At 42.1% G+C, this 18,503-nt stretch overlaps 1 protein-coding gene across 1 annotated transcript in view; it reads right to left on the bottom strand.

Moving 5' to 3' along the window:
* ARHGAP20 (Rho GTPase activating protein 20) overlaps positions 1 to 8,958 on the bottom strand; it is a 51,351-nt gene extending 42,393 nt beyond the window's left edge. Inside the window, exon 1 of the mRNA XM_031552075.1 lies at positions 8,873 to 8,958. Within this exon, the coding sequence (XP_031407935.1) occupies positions 8,873 to 8,955 (83 nt within the window). The 5' untranslated portion in view covers positions 8,956 to 8,958. The remainder of the gene's footprint in view (positions 1 to 8,872) is intronic.
* Positions 8,959 to 18,503: the final 9,545 nt, after the last annotated feature.

The raw sequence follows: 18,503 nt of genomic DNA, 5'->3' as shown, positions 1-18,503 counted from the left end.
TAAAACAGCAATCACAACTGGGACATTTAATCAACTTAATCCCAATCAGGACATTTAAAAGCTTAGCTCAACTCAGCTGATCATGAGTTACATCAAGGTTGAAATTAACCCTTACTCCAAATGGGGGTTTCAAATACCTTCTGGCAAAACATACTGCAAGAGTTCAGTGTAGGTCATGCATTAGCCAGGAATTCTAGGCTACCAAAAATAGCCGGGACATGCTGCAGAGCTCAGCAGAAACAAGCCCTGTCAAGCTGAGGTGTACATATGACAAGCTTGGTGTGAGCATCTTTAGAAATCCTTTCTGGCCCATCATTTGTGGCTGTCAGTGAGCCCACATGTAAGCATCTGCCTGTAATTACTCCACTATCTGCAGCTACCTGTTACATAGGCTGCAAATGGGCAATAACAAGGCTATTGTGGGACCTTCCTCTTAACAGGGAAATACAGCACGTTCTAAGTGACTGCCTGAAGGTTTATTGCCTGCCAGACACCTCACACAGTTATCGGGTAATATCAGAAGGGTTGTTCTGGGTCTTTGAAAGCCCTGTTGCCTCTGATTTTGCCATTCTTCAAGAAGTAGTTCAGCAAGGCTCTTCCCCTCAGGTCCTGACACATGTGAAGAGTACACAGTTGCGCAGCAAGTTTTAAGAGGAGCATTCAAAACAATGCAAAAAATGTGGCCAGGCAAAGCAGAGATAGAATCCACCAGAAGCTGTTCTCTGAATGCCCTTTTCAGGAGAAACTTGCTGATGGTAAACAAAGTAATCATACACAAAACAACCTAGGAACAGCTCAAGAACTGCCTTTACAAGATAAGGCCTCCTCAAAAGTATCCTTTGAGACCGCTTTCCTATGAGGGACAGCCAATACAAGTGCCTGTGTCAGATGGGACTGTCACTTCACTGCACCTGTCCTGGCTATAATGGGAACAAATCTGGCTTTGGTTTGCTTCAAGGGCTTTAATTCATGTTTTGATACTAGTACTGCAGCGCTGGAATTATCCTATTACAGCAAAGAGATTATTTGATATGCCTGCTGCTGCCAGCCCTTGCATGTGTGTGACCCAGATTCCTATGGACAGCCAGCAGCCACATCAGGGGCAGCCACACATACCTGTTTACCCCTTACAACTACCTGCCTGTATGTGCAAGAGGGTTTTGGTGGGCTAGCCAGAGGGTTCTACTTCACTGGTGGCCTGTGATGGGGAAAAAAGATATTAGAGTGCACTCCACATCCTCACACCTAATGGTAATAAGTAGTTACATAAGTGAGAAACATGCAACCACTCTGAGCTATGAAAGGCTGAACCTGGATGTGTCAGTGAGCCACGTGCAAAAACAAAATCCCGAGAACAGACATAGTAGTTGCATCACTCTTTCGGGAAGTGGAAGATGAGCTGTCTGAGGAAGGAGAGAACTGAGCCTGGGCAATTCATGAAGTGCACAGGCTTCATGGACAGCAGCTTCACAAAGAGTAGAGGTGATCAGTGAGGACCTGACTAGTAAACAGGCTAGAAACATCCCTTGCCTTTGTCCAGGCAGGTTAAATGGGGTCAGCAGAATGGTGGTTGCGGTGCCCCAGGGGACAGTGTTCAGTTCTTTGGCATTGACCTGTTCAGTGCCGTCAGCAGTCATGCAAAAGCACAACTCTATGTGTATGGAGAGCTTTCCTGTCAGCTGGTTAGTGCCTAAAGACCAGACGCACTTGGGAGATCGGGCAGCCACTAAGGAGGTGTCTTTTAAGTCATGGCTTTAAATTCAGGTACCTAAATTATTCCCATTCCTTACTCCTGAGAGCATTATCCTTCACTGGATCTAGCCCATGGTATTCAAGCACTTAAGACACAAGTGCAGAAGAAATCCAAAGATAGATTGTTATTCTCACGTTGTGATCAAAAACTCCCCCCAGCAGTTCTGTATTCCACGAGAAAGCAATTGGAAGTGGAGAAGCAATGCTCTATCAGCCAGGAGGAGAGTTCAATGCATATTTAATGCTGGCCCTTGTCAGAGGTGAGAGCACCAGAGGCTGCACGTCAGCCTGCACATCATTAGAGGCTTTCTGCTTGTTTACACAAGATAAACGGCCACAAAGAAGTCTGAGCAAGTCAGTTCTGCGATTTCCTCAGGTATGCTGCTGCCCAAACTGCTTGGCCAGACTGTTGTTTGGCAGAGATTTCATTGTCTAAAACCAGGGATACACAATGGCTGGACAAGGGCTGCATTTTGCCAGATCTCAAGGCTTAATCCCAAAAGCCCCTAAGTGGGCTGAATCCAAAAGCAGACGTGGGCAGAGAGACATCTGGATGAGCACTCATCCTGCTGAGTGATGCCCCTCGCCTCCTTCGTCTTCAGATTGTCACAACTCCATCCAAAGGGGAATCGGCTTAAAGCACGGGTGTTAAACTATTAGTCATTTATTGTAAAATTAATCTCTCATTTAAACTCCAATCCTTCCAAAACCCCTCTTCTAAGCCTGCAGTCTTTTTACCTTTACTCCCTTTCTTTTAATAAAAAAGCAGCAGATCTCTGAGAGCCCCAGCTCATTTCAATCTCCAGATGTACAAACATCATTATAAGCCACTTTGTATGTAATAAATGAAGACCTGATGTGTTTTATCAAAAACAAACATATGCACACATACACACACATGCTCACACAAAACAAAACAGAAAAAACAGCGGGGCAACAGGAATGCCAGTCTTGGAGTTAAAAGGCCATTTGAGGCCTCAGAAAGTTCACTTTGTTCCTTGTTAACAGTTAATAAAATTTTATCCCCAGCTATTACTACATAAAAATAACTTATGCATTCAAGCACATGGTTTAAAGAAACAATACTCCAGTGTAATAATTAGCTTAAATCGCGGATGAATTAGAAATACTATAAAAATGACAACTAGTACATTCATAGAATCACAGAATAATAGAATCACCAAGGCTGAAAATGACCTCCAAGATTATCTAGTCCAACTATCCACCTATCACCAATATTTCCCACTAAACCATGTCCCTTATTACAACATCTAAATGTTTCTTGAACACCCCTAGAGACGGTGACTTCATCACATCCCTGGGCATCCTGTTCCAATGCCTCACCACTCTTTCTGAGAAGAAATTTTTCCTGATGTCCAATCTGAACCTCTCCTAGCACAACTTGAGGGTATTCCCTCTAGACCTATTGGTAGTTACAGGGGAGGAGAGGCTGACCTGCACATCCCCAAATCCTCCTTTCAGGCAGCTGCAGAGGGCAGTAAGGTCTCCCCTGAGCCTGTTCTTCTCCAGACTGAACAATCCCAACTCCCTCAGCTGCTCCCCATAAGTCTTGTGTTCCAGACCCTTCACAGCTCTGTTGCCTTTCTCTGGACACACTCCAGGACCTCAAAGTCTTTCCTGTAGTGAGAGGCCCAAAACTGAACACAGTACTTGAGGTGCGGCCTCAACAGAGCTGAGTACAGAGGCACGATCCCCTCCCTGCTGGCTGCACTATTGCTGATACAAGCCAGGATGCTGGTGGCCATCTTGGCCACCTGGGCACACTGCTGGCTCATGGTCAATAACATTATCATCATTATTTTAATTAAGTGTGATTAGTTTAAAAAGGAAGAACAATTTGAAGAAAAATAGCTTTGTCTTTCCTAAACTTTTCACTATTTGTATACAAATTCATGTTTCCTTGCCTTGCATATGGAAACAGGGCATACTGAGGGGAGAACTCCAGAGAAGTTCTCATTCAGAGACTTACGCTCATTCAGGTAAAGATAGAATGCTAAAATATCAGAACTTCTCATGAAATAGAAAATTAAAAAAAAAAAAATCATAGTCCAAAATGTTGAGATTTAATTAAATCTAAAAATTAAATACAGAAGGGCTCTTCATTTGCATTGTTGGATGAGTCTTTGGGAATATGACTTTTGCTCCATCTTGACAATAGAAATTTGATTTCTAATGAAACTTGATTGCAGTTCTCACAAAAAACAGAAGCCGTGAAATTTCAGAAGAGGCCTTCAGCCCAGCAGGCACTGTGCTGTCCTCACTCCTCCCCCTAGGAGTTGTTTAGAGGCTATACGGAAGCAAGTGCCTCAAGAGCTGAAGAGATGGCAGCTGCCTGGGGCCTCTTTCTGCCGTAGTCACTGCAGCAGAGAGGTGCCAAGCTTCACCAACCCAATGCACCTTGCAAAGATTACTTTGTGGAGGAAAAATTAATTGCTACCATGGAAACGAGCGAAGAATGAGCAGAATGATTTCAAGCGAAATACCTGCTTAACAAGTTAGTTATTCACAGTGAACGTATTCCCTTCCTATTCACAATCACATTTTTCTGAAACACCAAGCACTCATCTTCTCTGTGAAAAGGAGACAGTTAAGGCCTCCAGGCAATTTACATTTATTAGAAGTCTCTATTTTTGTCTTCAACCAGTCACATAGCTTGGATCATCCACGTATCTTCTGACTAAAACCCTGAAAACACAATGTACAAGACTTCGGGAACACTTTGTATTTGACTTGAGCCAAGTGGAACGCATTACTAGATTACACATGTGATCTTCGTTATCTGGGATATTTAGCATTTGGCACTGGCCCCTGGAAGATAACACACCACAGTCATCTACTGTGCATCAGAAGAAGAAAGAGCAGCTTCACCATGATCAGCAGCACAGCCCTGCTTCTATCTACAGGACAGGAGAACACCCTTGGAGATTTCTGAAATACCCAGTCTATACCTTTAAATTCTTTGATTGTTCAATCCAAATAATAAAACTGGGGAGGGCTGACTTTTTAGGTATTTCCTTTTCAGGATCTGTAAAGATTTGCTTGTAAAGCCATTAAAAACGATGGCTGATTTTATTTTAAAACCAATCCTGCTTCTCGCTTATACCAAAATAATATCATAAAGATTCTTAACTCTGTAATAAACAGTAGTTTAATTACTGATATTTTAATGTTTTTAGCATGCAGAGGCACATACCTATGTGCCATGAAGACTAAGCAGTGTAAAATCATATTATTAAAGCATGTAAATAATTATATTATTAAGCATGTAAAAATATCATTTTCAAAGATCTGGTGGGGGCGTGCATGAGGAAAAGGAAAGCTGCCAGCAAAAGCAAGACAGAATTTGGCTGTCCTGTCAAGTATTCTCCATATGAACAGAAGTCCGCCAAAACAGAGCAGAAACTTGGTAGCTTGGGCTTTGTCACTTGTGAAAATTGTTTTGAAGGACAGCAGAACAAAGGCTGAAAATTTTGTTTGAAACAAGTCTTTATTATTAACGTCAGTTATTTTGAGAAGACATGCCCTGATGCTTAAATCAAGGTCTCGGGCATTTCTTTTCTGTTTCAAGCCCATAATTTGTATTGCACTGAAGTATATCATTAAGTAGTGCAGTTTTCATTAAAGGACATAAAGAAGAAAAAAAAAAAAAAGAGGAAAATTACAACTGTGCAACAGGTCCAGGTCCAAATATAACCAGCCCAAGCCCTTCGCCGATTTCATACATATTAATGTAGTTAACAATCAAACTTTCCGCATCTGAATGTCAGCCAAGAAAAATATCAAAAGCTTACTCTTTCAGTGTATTCTAGAATAACTCTGCTCAAAGTGCTTCCAAAGAGGACATGTGATGATGTAAAACAGTCCTTGCATTCCTATTCATCACTACTTTGTGAGGAAAGATAAACTATTCAGAAAAGAGGAAGAGAAGCAAAATCAGGAGGCAATGAATAGTCTGCATATTTTCATCTGTTGGAAGTAATGGTCCAAATTCCACTAGAATATCTATACTATTTACTATCTTCCCTTGCTGTCTACAATTACAATTGAGTGGGACAGGGATTGCAGAGTGGTTGTACATCTGTACACCACTGTGCCATTCAAAGTCGTATCAGAATTCCTCCACAGGCAAAGTATCTTGGCCTCTTTTATGGCCAATGTGGCAAGGCAAGATCTGTAAGGAAGGCCTAACTTTCATAAAACCAAATGATATAGCTGAGGAAAAAGAAGACAAGCTTTTGACACAAGACTTTCCAATTTCTTTCTCTTTTAAGATTGAAGAAGAGCACAGCAGCACAAAACAGTGTCTGATTTTTCCAGCTTGATCTACATCTCCTGCTGTAAGAGCTACAGCAACACAACCATTTAAAAAACTCCATTTTCCTAATGCTAAAACAGTCATCTCCAGATGTCACAATGGTTTCTTTGAACATTATTAATAAACTCTAAATAGCCCAAAGGTAGGTCTGTCCAAAATGGCTGCCACCAAATTTTATGAAAATACCCTCTATATAATCCAAGGGCACCTGACATATAAAGCAGTGTAAAAATACAAGCTGACTTGTACTTATAAGTATTTCCTGCCCTTTTAAACTTTGCACTTGTTCGTTAATTTCAACAAATGTTGAGGTGAGCCAGCTGCTGAGGTGAGAGGATTCATATAAATCCCTCACAGATGTATGCTAACTTCAGATAGGAGTTTTATCATCTACAAGTCATTAATCAACCATTAACAAGTATGTGTAATGGAGTCCCACTATTAAGGTTCACTGCCAGAGGAGAATAATGGATTTTGTAGTCTGGCTGTGTCTACAAGAAGGGGAACTAAGAGCTAAGACAGCTCTGAGATAAAACATTTGGAGGAGATTAGAAAGCACGGGAAGTCATTTTGTTGCTCTTTAGCTCGCCTTAAGAGAAAGCACTTCACAAGCGTTAAGCATTTACACAACAAACCAAGTGGAAAGTTCAAATTCATCCATCAGTTTAGTGATGAAGAGGAATGTATTTTGCACAGCCAAACAAGGAAGTCAGGCATAGGTGAGAATTATTTCTCCCACGAACAATAATAAACACTACATCATCAAGAGCATTACTCTCTCACTGATAGACTTTGAAGCTACAAAATCACCTGCTCTGGCCTCCAGGGTCTTCAGACTTCACCAGACACTTCTTGCTAAGGCCACAGACTCTAGCTGGAAACAAGAGGAGCAGCTAAATTGCTGCTTGCCCCAGACAGAGGACAGACAGGGCTGAGGCAGCACCTAACATCTCTGGAAACGACAGGATCAGTCAGGCAAGGTGTTGCTCTTCCTGTAGAACAAGGTATCATTTCCCATTCTTCAAACCTCTCCACCATAAAGTTTCTGCCAACTGGCCTTACAAAAAGAAAAAATCTTCCTGCACACTAAACCTGGATCTGGAAAGAATTCTGCCCTGGACTGTGGAAGCAACACATTCTTACAATTTAGAAACAGTGAAAATATTCTTAGGTGAAAACTATGTGTCATTATCCCATTCAGTGGCTTCTTCAGCCATGGCCAATTTCTGATACTTATAGTACAGACAATAGCAAGAACAACAAGAAAAGCAGAATTGAAGAAAAATGCCCAGGTCTGAACCCAGCAGGCAAATGGCAGGAGCTCTGAAATATAAACTTTGAATATAATACATTTTTTTTAGTATTGAGGACCAAGTGTTGAGACAGTTTCAAGGGAAGACAATTGCCCCATTCCTGGAAGTGCTCAGAATCAGGCTGGATGGAGCTTTGTCCAACTTGGTCTACTGGAAACTGTCACTGTCTATGAAACTAATTAATCCTTATGGCCCCTTCCAGGCTAAACCATTCTATGGTTAATGATTTTATGACTCTAGGCTTATGGGGACACAAGTGTATAAATGGTAGGAAAATCTAATATCTAAGGGCTGAGGGTTTCCATCTCTTGCCCCCCATATCCTCCAGGTATTGCTGCTTCTCATAGCAACAGTCCATCTCTAATTTCAGTTTTCAGTTTTGAATGTGTGATCCATCCCCAAGAAGTGGTATCACAACTAAGAATGTAACTACAAATCCAATGAAATAGTAGTAAATGGAAAATAAATACGGTAGTACAGATAACCAAAACATTTCAGTAATCCCACGAAGGGGTTACAGAATACCAATTCCACTTATTTTAAAGACCTGGAAACAAAGTAAAAAAGTGGCCATAGAATAAATTTTACAGCCAGAACCAGAGCATGCTGCTGGCTCTCAGCCTTAAGCTCAGGCCAGTAGACTACACAAAAAGGTGCAAACATCTTTAGACATTCAGTGGTCAATTTTCTCTTTCATGTCACAGCCAGTAAAAAGACATGTAAGTAGTTTCTACTCATTTTCCTCTCCTATTTTGCAACTCTGATGTTTCCACAAAATACTTCCACAAGTTTCTGAAATTCTGTGAGATGACAAATATGAAACCAGGTATTAGTTAGATCAAACACAGAAGACTTTCCAAAGCTCACATACTGATTATTTAACACAACACAGTGTAGGCAAAAAATATTCCCTACAAAGCCATACAGAGATACGTTCCATCAATAATGTTTCTTAGTAAAGAGCTCTACACAGCTGGAAGCATTAACAACCTACCAGATGGTTCACTTCTTGATAAACACTTATGTTTTGTAAGTTTAAAGTCTAATGAACTGTAGTGCAGGAAGATAAAAGTTACGTATGCAGAACGGTTCAAATGGCAGGTCAGGAGAGAGAACTGGACAATGGAACAGCTCCATAGAAGTCCCATTTTTATGGCATCTTTACATTGGTGTGGGAAGGGAGGAGACATGGCTGATCCTGGCAGAAGACACAGACATGAAGTGCTGAATACATCACATTTGCACACACTCCCTTGCTCTCTCTCACAAGGTGCTATGGGAAAGGGATAAGACAAAGCATGAGAATACTGGCCCACAGCATTCTCCTAAACCAGCATGAGCTTCCAGACCTCTTAAAAGAGTGCATAATAGCAATCCATCACAGCTCAAAGTAAATTGTGCAGTCCCACAATTACCATGCCTGAGTTACACCTGGTACAGTATGTACAGCCAGCAAAACTCACTGACTCACCTTGAGACAGATCTAGATCTGTTAAGTGCTTTGACGAAGATCAAGGATGGTGCAGACTGGCGTCTTTGGGCCAAACTCTTCATTTTTTGCTTGAAAAGAGAAACAAAAAGAAATTGTAGGTGAGATTTGGAACCATTACTGCATGTATACAGATTTGTAGCAGCCCGACTCCGATTTCAGATCACAGGAAAAAGGGTGAGTTATCACCATTAGAAACCCTGGCAGTAGAAAATGATTGCAAAATGTCATATACTGAGAAAAATAGGAGCATGGCCTGAAAGCCAGTGATACAGAAAAGATGACAATTAGCGCCCATACAGAGATACCCAAAGTACTGCATACGTAAAATAAATATAATATAAATATAGCTTTTCCTCAATCACTTTTTGACCCTTAAGAATCTATTGTACTTTAAGTGTATCAAATATCAAGTAATTTCAAATACTCAATACATTTCTGTACGAGTCCTGCAATTTACTATAAATTAATGTTTGGATTCTACCCACCTAAGTTTACGCACAATATTGGGCTACATTTTTTTCCCAAAATCATTAGAACCCCAAAGAGGTTTGAGCAAGTTCCTTCCCTATTAATCTAACTGGAACACTGCTTCTCTCTCTCAGTAGTCATTAAAGACATTTTTTTCATTCCTGATCACACCTGGGAGGGCAAGGCAGTTCTCAGAAGGCATTGGAAAAACAGGAGGGAATGGGCAATAGGAAACACGGGGAAAGCAGCAGGAAAAAAAAACAACAAAGCATAGGTAAGAGATGGAAATGTCAGTAGCTATCAAGGGAGCATGGATTCCCACTGAGTGAAGTTGAATACCACAATAAAAACACTAAGCAAATAGACAAAGCTGCTTTCCCTAGAGGCAGAAATTTTCAAAAGCATGTGCTGAAGACAGAAACACACACTTTGCTGCATAGAAATGTATTCATCACCACACCACCTCCCTCCTGCAGCCAGAAATAGGACTAAGGTGTGCTGGCCTGAGCACTGGAGCTGCTGTAGGAAGTGGTGGTGCAGCCTGCTGCTGCCAAGGTGTGTGACCAGGCCTTCCATCAAAGCATAGCTGTTGTCTTATTTTGCTCAAATATTTTTCATAATAGACTGGTGAACAAGCAGAGGGGGCTGAGCTCCTCCTGAGACCTAGACAGAACATGTCCTGTGGTGGTCCTTCACATCAGCCTGCACACCACTGAGAGCACACAATCAGAGGAACCTCTGGCGGTCACTGCTCGCAGATAATTGCACAGCAAGATTTTCTTCCTTTACCCTAAATATAATCACTGAGTTCCAGGAACAGACATGTTCGGGAACAACTGATTCTTCTGCCAATTTATGCTCAGGATGTGGCACACATTTATTTGGGCATGTGCATGGTTTGCTCCGCTCTAAGAGAAGACACTCTACAGAACTATGTGTTTTACCTTTGAAAAGTGTATTTCTTTCACTCACTGCAGCACATTTGTTATTGTCATTATTTGGTTCCCTATTTATGTATGTACGCTCATTTTGTTAGATATGCAGTTGCAGCTATTACACAATAATTGTTATAAATTCAACCGTGTAATTTCAGTTCACCTTTAAAAATGATCTCACTTTGCTGTTTCTTTCATTGAGACATAACCTTCTCAAGACAGACAAATTAGGTCTGGGACTATTTAGATATCTTCTGTCCAACTGTAAATTAACTGAATAATAGCTTAGTAGATTATTATCAGAATAGATTATACATTTTTCTAGTGAATGAAATCAGAAGATCTCACTACTGGCAAATATGAGAAGTTGTTAACATTTGAAAAAGCATATTTACAAATGAGAAGGCATAAAGAGATCTGTGTCTAACAGTATACATAAAGCAAGCCACAGATTTTACTCAACCATCAGTTTTTGTAGGAATTTATATAAAGCATCAACTCCCAATTACAAATTTACTGAAAGTCTCCTTTTGGGTAGGTGGTTTAAACTGGAGCATCTCAGCTCCTGTGAACACAGTGGAGGTTTGGTGATGTTTCCGGAGAGATCTTAAATCCTTTGACTGCTGTGGTTCAAAGAGAAATCCACTGAAAAACTGCAGTATTTTAAAATCACAGAAACATTTAGGTTGGAAAATACCCCTGAGATCATCAACTCCAACCCTCACCTAACACTGCAGGTTCACCACTAAACCACATCTCTAAGGGCCATGTCCACACAACTCCTAAATGCCTCCAGGGATGGTGATTCCACCACTTCCCCGGACAGCCCATTCCAAAGCCCAGTCACCCTTTCTGTGAAGAAATCCTTCCTGACAACCAGTCTAACCCTTCTCAGTGCAACCTGAGGTCATATCCTCACACCCTAGGCTGTTTCCACATGTATGAAGGCCCTGTCCTTGCTTTGCAAATGTCTCTGAATTATGGGCATTCTTTTCACACATGGGCTAGCAGTGCTGAATAGTGCCTTGACTTAAATATCTGAGGACTAAGGACTACAGCATGTTTGATTCGAGCCCAGGTGACTCAGGAGAGGATCCCAGGAGGCCTCAGGTCCAGTCTTTCTGGGCTTGCTGAGGGCAGGCCTGTCCAAGCAGGGCACCACAGCTCAGGGCTGTGTTATTTCCAAGGATGATATCCCACAGCCTCTCCGAGCAGCCCCTTAATACAGACAGAGCTTACAGAAATAGAGCTTTATGACATGAAAAAGATCACTGATGAGATTTGGAAAAGTAAAGTTTTCAGAGCAAAGATGAAGAGAGTCAGGTCAGCCACATGCAAATAAAAATGTTACATTAATGATAGACAGAAAGGGTCATTTTGTTTTTATTTTGCCATGTACAGAGTCTGAGAAGAAAAATAAGAAACCATCACGATGATTTATTTTGAGGAGGAGTAGGACAAATTCAATTTTGGCTAGGATGGACCCACATGTCTGCTCCCCTCGGTCTCCCTGCTTTCCCATGTGCAAGGATGTCACCGTGGCAGTGCAGAGAGGAGCAGACACATCCTGGACAGCTGCAGTGAAAGCAGATGTTTGGGAGCAAAAGGAGGTGCAACGACCAAGAATCCAAGCATGGGACACAGAGAAGCATTTCACAATGTGTCCCAAAACACAACCTCCCACTTTTTTGTGTAAATATTAGAAAGGTCAACACAGGGAGAAATCCTCATGCTTGTTGGCTGAGTCACACCCATGTGAAATGTATCATAAAATCAGTATCCATAATTAATGTTTACAGTGTGCCAGATGCAAAGATTACCATCTTGTATCAGTCAGGACAAACTAGAGTTATCTTTGCCTTCCTTGCTTTCAAAAGCCTCAGTCCCCTACCTCCTCCCCTCCAGTTCAGGTTTAACTTCATACTTTCTGCATTTCTGGTGGTGGCTGCCTTGATTTCTTTCTTAACAGAAACAAAAAGGGTTGCTTCTGTAGTTGGATTGGGGATCCAACAACACTTCAGTGTTTGGCTAGTTGTTCATCTGGTATAAACAAATGTAGGGCTATAGATTTCAAAAGAATGAACTTCCACCAGATAATGATCAGACCTGCACTCTGATCCACTATTTTGTAAACTGAGGTGGTAGGTGGTTTGTGAGCAGATCAGCTCACCATACTGAGGATGGTAACCCTGCAAAACATTACTAAAAATATGCAGAGGCTCTTCTTGAATCAGAGACTTAACAAAGAGCAGAGTTAGAGTAAAATCTTGACAAGTAGCACACAAGTCTGTGACTGCACAAATAATCTGCTTCTGACTGTCCACATTCAGCTAATTTGGCTAGTGGTTGAAGTGAGTATTGATGCCATATAGAATTTATGTAAATTATTATATCTAAGTAAAGAAATTCATCCCATTCCTAAAAAAAAAAAAACCGGAAAGTAGCAACATCTGCATGAGATCTTTAAAAAACCATCAAACTGAAGATAAAGCACTCTCTTGTGATTTGTGTATATCGCTTAACCATATCAAGCTTGGAAAGAGTATGGCAGAACATAAATTAAATAAAGAATGCCTGAAAAAAAAATGCCTTTATAGACAACTGAGAGAAAAGGACATGTTTAGTGTACAGTTCTTCTGTCCTGTTTTAATTGGGCAAAGATGAAATAAGTCTTGACCTAGAAGTGCTGACTTCTTCCACTGAATGCACAAGAAAACTAAAGAGACCAGCAAGGTTGAATAAATCAGCTCAATTCTCTCCTTGCTATCTGAGCAAAGGACAGGGAACAGAAGAATTTTTAAGCTTAATAAGATACAGAACAATTGCCTTCATAGTGAATGCTTTGAGCTTAGGATGAGAAAATGATATTACCTGAATGTCTATGTAAAAGATTCATATGGGAAATAGTTGAAAAATGCACTCAGTTCCTAGCTGGCAGGTGAACCCAGCAGAAATGCCTCTTCAGCAATGTGCAGAGACTTGCTAAAACCCTCCCCAGAGATGAAAGGATTTCAGGCTCCTGACTTACAAGCTTGTTCCAGAAGTGGGTCAAGGCTGGGATGTGTGCCCAGGTCAGTTAACTGGGTGACTCTCAGATGGACCAGTACCTTGAGCTGAGGATTGCTCTCAAGTGACTAAGATCTCCCTCTCACTACTTTATTTTTCTAGTGAAAGGAAATCTGATTTTAACAAAGCCTGCTATATGAAACTAAGTTAATAACCATGAGGGATTTCACCCATGCAAACTCTGTTCTTGTTGTCTAAGTAACAAAACATATCTGTGACACACATTTCTGGTTTAGCTAGACATGAAGCAAAGCACAAACACAAACCTTAATAGAGATCTGCACAACAAAGTTCAGCTAACTGCTTGACAAAAAATGAAACATCAAAACAACACTCATCACCCAGCTGTTAATTTTCAAAAACAATTGGGCATCACTATTTCCCCTGTATCACCAGGCTTCTTACAAAAACAATAAATCCTATATTCCTCCATGCCATAATCCAGCACTTGTTAGACTTACAGTGCACGGCTGCCCAAAAAATACCAGAAATAACAAGAATCTCTTATTCTTGGGTAGGGCAAGAAATGGCCCTACAGTGACCTGTAACATTCCTGAGCCCTTATAAAGAGGGTGAGAAGATGGCTGTGTGTGCATGGCTGGCTCGGAAGGCAGAGCGTGTGCCTGTGAGCCTGAGAGACAGCCAGGTCCCATTTTCCATAACGGCAGAGCAGGTGACAAAACTATGTGCTTATGTTTATGCTGGCAGAATACTTGTACTTACATGGACTTTCCTAAAAGAAAGCTATTTCTGGAGGGATAACTGTGGATAAAATGATTGCAGGGGCAAAAGAGGAAAGAACTACCAACAGAAGGGAAGAAAAAGTTGGTAATGGTGGACCAGCAGCTGCAGATGGAGACCAAGGTTAACACGGAAATAAAAACTGATGAAAGAAACTGTGTGCAAAAGATGTCCTACCAACCATCTCCCACAAGATACTAATCTTTGGAAGCATGGATATATAGATGTGTTGGCAAGATCTCATCCATTTACATCCAAAGCTGCGCATGTGGAAGATTATTAAGAACATGGAGGAGGTCATTGTTGAATATTTAGCCCATGGGTCCTGCTGTCTGCTGCACTGCATCCACAGTGCCTGCAGCAGCAACTTCAGATGTGGTGCTTTCGATGGAGCCCAAGTTTTCTTACCAAGCCTCACACAACAGATTGTTAGCACACAGACATGGTTATGCTACAGTTTCAGTACACCAGGCTTTTCTTTGGAGCAGTTCACTGATGACAGAGCAAGTATCATATAGTCACAGAATCATTAAGGTTGGAAAAGACCACTAAGATCACCAGTCAACCCATCCCCACCATGTCCACTAACCATGTCCCTCAGTGCCAGATCCACACACTTCTTGAACATCTTCAGGGACGGTGACTCCATCACTTCCCTGGGCAGCCTGTGCCAATGCCTTATCGAATAGATAATATAAACAGACAATGATTTGCTATATCGTAGGTCCCATATGACATGCTGAGTCCTTCTCCTTCCTACCACCATCATGCAGGACTTAAAAAACCACTAGACTGGAAACTGAAGAGCTAGATCACATTGTTTTATACACAGTTTTCAATTTCTCATGTGAACAGGCAAAAGAGGGATAGCTAACTCTCATTCTGAATTAAATCATAAGCCTAATAAAAGGCACATCACCGTAAGTCATCACCAGTCAGCAGTACCTACCAAGGTGGTTCCATCTGAAGGACAAATGTGGATGACTTCATTAACATGGGCTTTTTCCAGTTCTCATCAGAGATGCTATAGAGTATGTTTCCATGATGACAGAAATTGTCCAACATCCAACACTTACTTCACAGAAGTGTTCCTGAAAAGCTGAGATTTCTGCTGGTGTGATTCTGACCACAGCCCCCCATATCATCAGCCATGATCACAGTAGAGGACAGAGTCTCACAGGAAGGAGAAATCTCAGCCTTACGAAGCTTTATGTCAAAAACCATATATACACAAGGGCATGAGACCAAGGTATCATCAAGTACAATGACAAACACATTCTTGATTCATATTTGCAGAGTAAGACAGAGGACAGGGTGAAGGTTACGTGTGACTGCCTTTACTCTTCTAATTCAATTTGCTTGAATTTTATCCATTTAGTACATGGTTGGGAACACAGCTCTCCTTTTCCTGACAGTAAGCTGTTTCTGTACGTGTGATCAGAATTACAAAAAAACATTTTAGTGGTGATAGAATACTGTGCTTTAAGCCTCCGCAAGTGCTATTCTATAAAACAGTTAAGTTTTTTGTACACATTGTATGAATAAACATAACAAATTGCTGAGCCTCACAAAAATTATAAGCAGTCACTTGAAATTTTCAAGGAGGCAGCAAAAAATCTTAAGAGTGATTGCTTATGTTACCAAAGATTGTCTTGTGTAAAATATTCAGCTCTGGTTGGAATCTAACTCTTCGAAGAAGGGAGAAGTGAAACACCAGAAACTTATAAATACAATTAAATGACTACAGCTGTTACTGCTGACACAGATATACTGGCACAGAAGACATGCTGAATCGTTTGTTTTGATAAATTTGTATAAATAAGCTCCATCAGTAAAATCATTTTTACTCATCTTACTTCAGCCCACTTCAGAGTTGCATCAATTTACTGGTATTGGTTACCAAACGGTCAGTACAAAAACTTCTCTGCAGGTCAATCAACCACTGTCTAGTGACTCCAGTTAAGTCCAGCAAAGTAGGGAACCTGACCTAGAATTTTCCAAAAGGACCAATTAAAACACTGCACTTCAGTGTCACATTCGAGAAGGGTATCTTGAATGTCTTACAAGCATTTAATAGGGAGAAGTTCCCAGTATTTGTATGGTATGCTAGCATTTCAGATTGCTTTACATATAAAGAAAAGGAAAGGAAGTGTTTGCAAGACAGTAACTTAAGTGGTCCCACAAAGCACACGGAGTGAATCCTAGACAACTTCTATCTCCTGGTCCTATGATGCGATCCATCAGCTTTGTTGCAACAGCCAAGTGAAAGATAAAATAGAAATTCAAACAATCACAGAACAACACAGGAAATCTCAGCAAAATACATTTGACTTGGGAAGGATAAAAATGTTCATTGGTGGCTCATCATTCCATGTCTGGGGGCATTTTTGTCACAGAAGTGTTCCTGGATTGCTGAGATTTCTGGCACTATGTGGTGTGATTCTGATTGCTGACCCCCATATTGTTGGCCAGGATCTCAGTAAAGAGCAGAGGCAGTGTGAATGTTAAATATGTATTTGCAACAATATCTTTAAACTTGCCATGCTGTGTCACCACCAGTATCAAAGCTGATCTCTTGTCAGCACGCTCTTCCACACAACTGCATATAAATGCTACAAGCAGTGCAGTATGTCCTGTAATAACAAAGCCTTCTTGCTTTGTCAAAAAGTGCTGTGCCTTAGCATTCTGTGGAGCTCAAAACAAAGGTACTCAGAGAGTCCATAGCACATAAGGAGCAAAAAATAATTTGAACTGCCATTAAGATCCTGCTTCAAGCAGATTTAGGACTAGCCTAGTGTTGAACAGGCATGAAGGTAGGGACCTTCTTCCCCAGTCAAATGGAGAGGCAGCCTGTAAGGAAACTCCAGGGAGCATTGGGAGGACAGAGGCTGGACTGATGCTTGTGGCTGCAGGAGGATTTCCTATGTACCCCCACTGTCTGTGCCTGCATGCTGATGAATTCCAAGAGAGCTGCCAAGATCTGTAAAAAGTAACATCCCTACTCCTTTGTCAGCATTGGCAAAAACAAGGTCCGCGTTCCTTCGATGGGAGCATGAACAGAAAGCACAAGTGCTGCCTTCAGTTCTTGTCTTCAGAAAGCTGAATCATAAAGAATTTGTAGGCAAGCAGTGTTAACCTTTACAGCACTTGAACATCCCTTCTCATTTCAGGTGATGCCTGGCATCAGAGCAGCAAGGTGTCTTCAGCAAAAATCAAAGAAGCAGTAGGAGAATAATCAAAGCCACACATTTAGCTGCCTCAGGTTACACAGTAGTACTGGGGAGGGCAAGCATTCATTCCATCCATTTGTCCAGCAGAAGACACTCCACCCCTTCATGTGGGTGTATTGCACTCCTTCTTCAGAAACGTAACAAATCAAGGTGAAGGCAGAAGTCAGGCTAAGCACACCCCAAGCAGCCATTTTGCACTTTACTTGTGCCCTGAGATGTGCCTGGGGCTGCAGTCAGGTGCATGCCTTGGTGGGATGAGACACACAGGACACATCCCAGGGACATATGCTCCAGCCCAAAGTCATGCTCTGTGGGAGGAGTGGAACTGGGGATCCCCTCAGCCTCAAAGCCCCAGCCATTGGGCTGGACACAAGCTACCACGCATCAGGTGGACAGCTTTAATAAAGGACACCATAACCCGGCCGTGTCCTAATCCTCCCAGTGTGTTTGGCAGCCAGTGACACCATACTCCTCTAAAGGCAGACAGAGCACAGATGTAAATGGCAGTGTGAAGCAGAATGAGTACGGCAGGAAGGCACCCAGCCCCATTTCGGTACAAAACCACTATGGTACTTATTAAGCCAAGGAGAAAAGGGTTCCCCTTCTACATAGTGGGAAGAATGTGGTCATAGCAGCTCACTCATTACAGCACAGTGAAAGGCAGAAATGAGCACTTAGCTGCACACAGAGTGAGCATTCCGCACTTGATCGTGTCAGATGCAACTGGCACACTGAACAGCTTTCAGTTGGTTGTAAGCCTCTCCTCCATCAATCACGACAGAGAAGGCAGAGCGCACCTCTTCAGGAAGTTGCCTTCCCATTTCTCTCATCCAAAGCACATGTGGGAGCCCCCAGCACCCCTTGCTGGGAGCAAACCTTCCCCTACTCGCTTGGCAAATCCCAAATCCCACAGAGCCCCCGAACATCCACCCCACAGAGTCCCCGGGCACCCCGCAGAGCCTCCCCAGCGCTCCCCAGGCACCTGCACAGCCAAATCACGACACAGACCCGGAGCTCCGGCATCCCGCATTCCCCAGCTCTCCGGGTGACGCCGGGCTGATCCCCCCAGCTCTCCCGTACCTCTGCGCGGCACCCTCGGGTGTCCCCGGTCTCAGCCACCCGGCAAAGCTGTACCGCAGACCCCGACCGCCCGGACACGCCAGCACCGAG

This window comes from Meleagris gallopavo, chromosome 1 (assembly GCF_000146605.3).
Source record: "Meleagris gallopavo isolate NT-WF06-2002-E0010 breed Aviagen turkey brand Nicholas breeding stock chromosome 1, Turkey_5.1, whole genome shotgun sequence".
Classification (NCBI taxonomy): Eukaryota; Metazoa; Chordata; class Aves; order Galliformes; family Phasianidae; genus Meleagris; species Meleagris gallopavo.
Note: the sequence above shows the minus strand (reverse complement) of the source record. Positions and strands in the feature narration are given on the sequence as shown.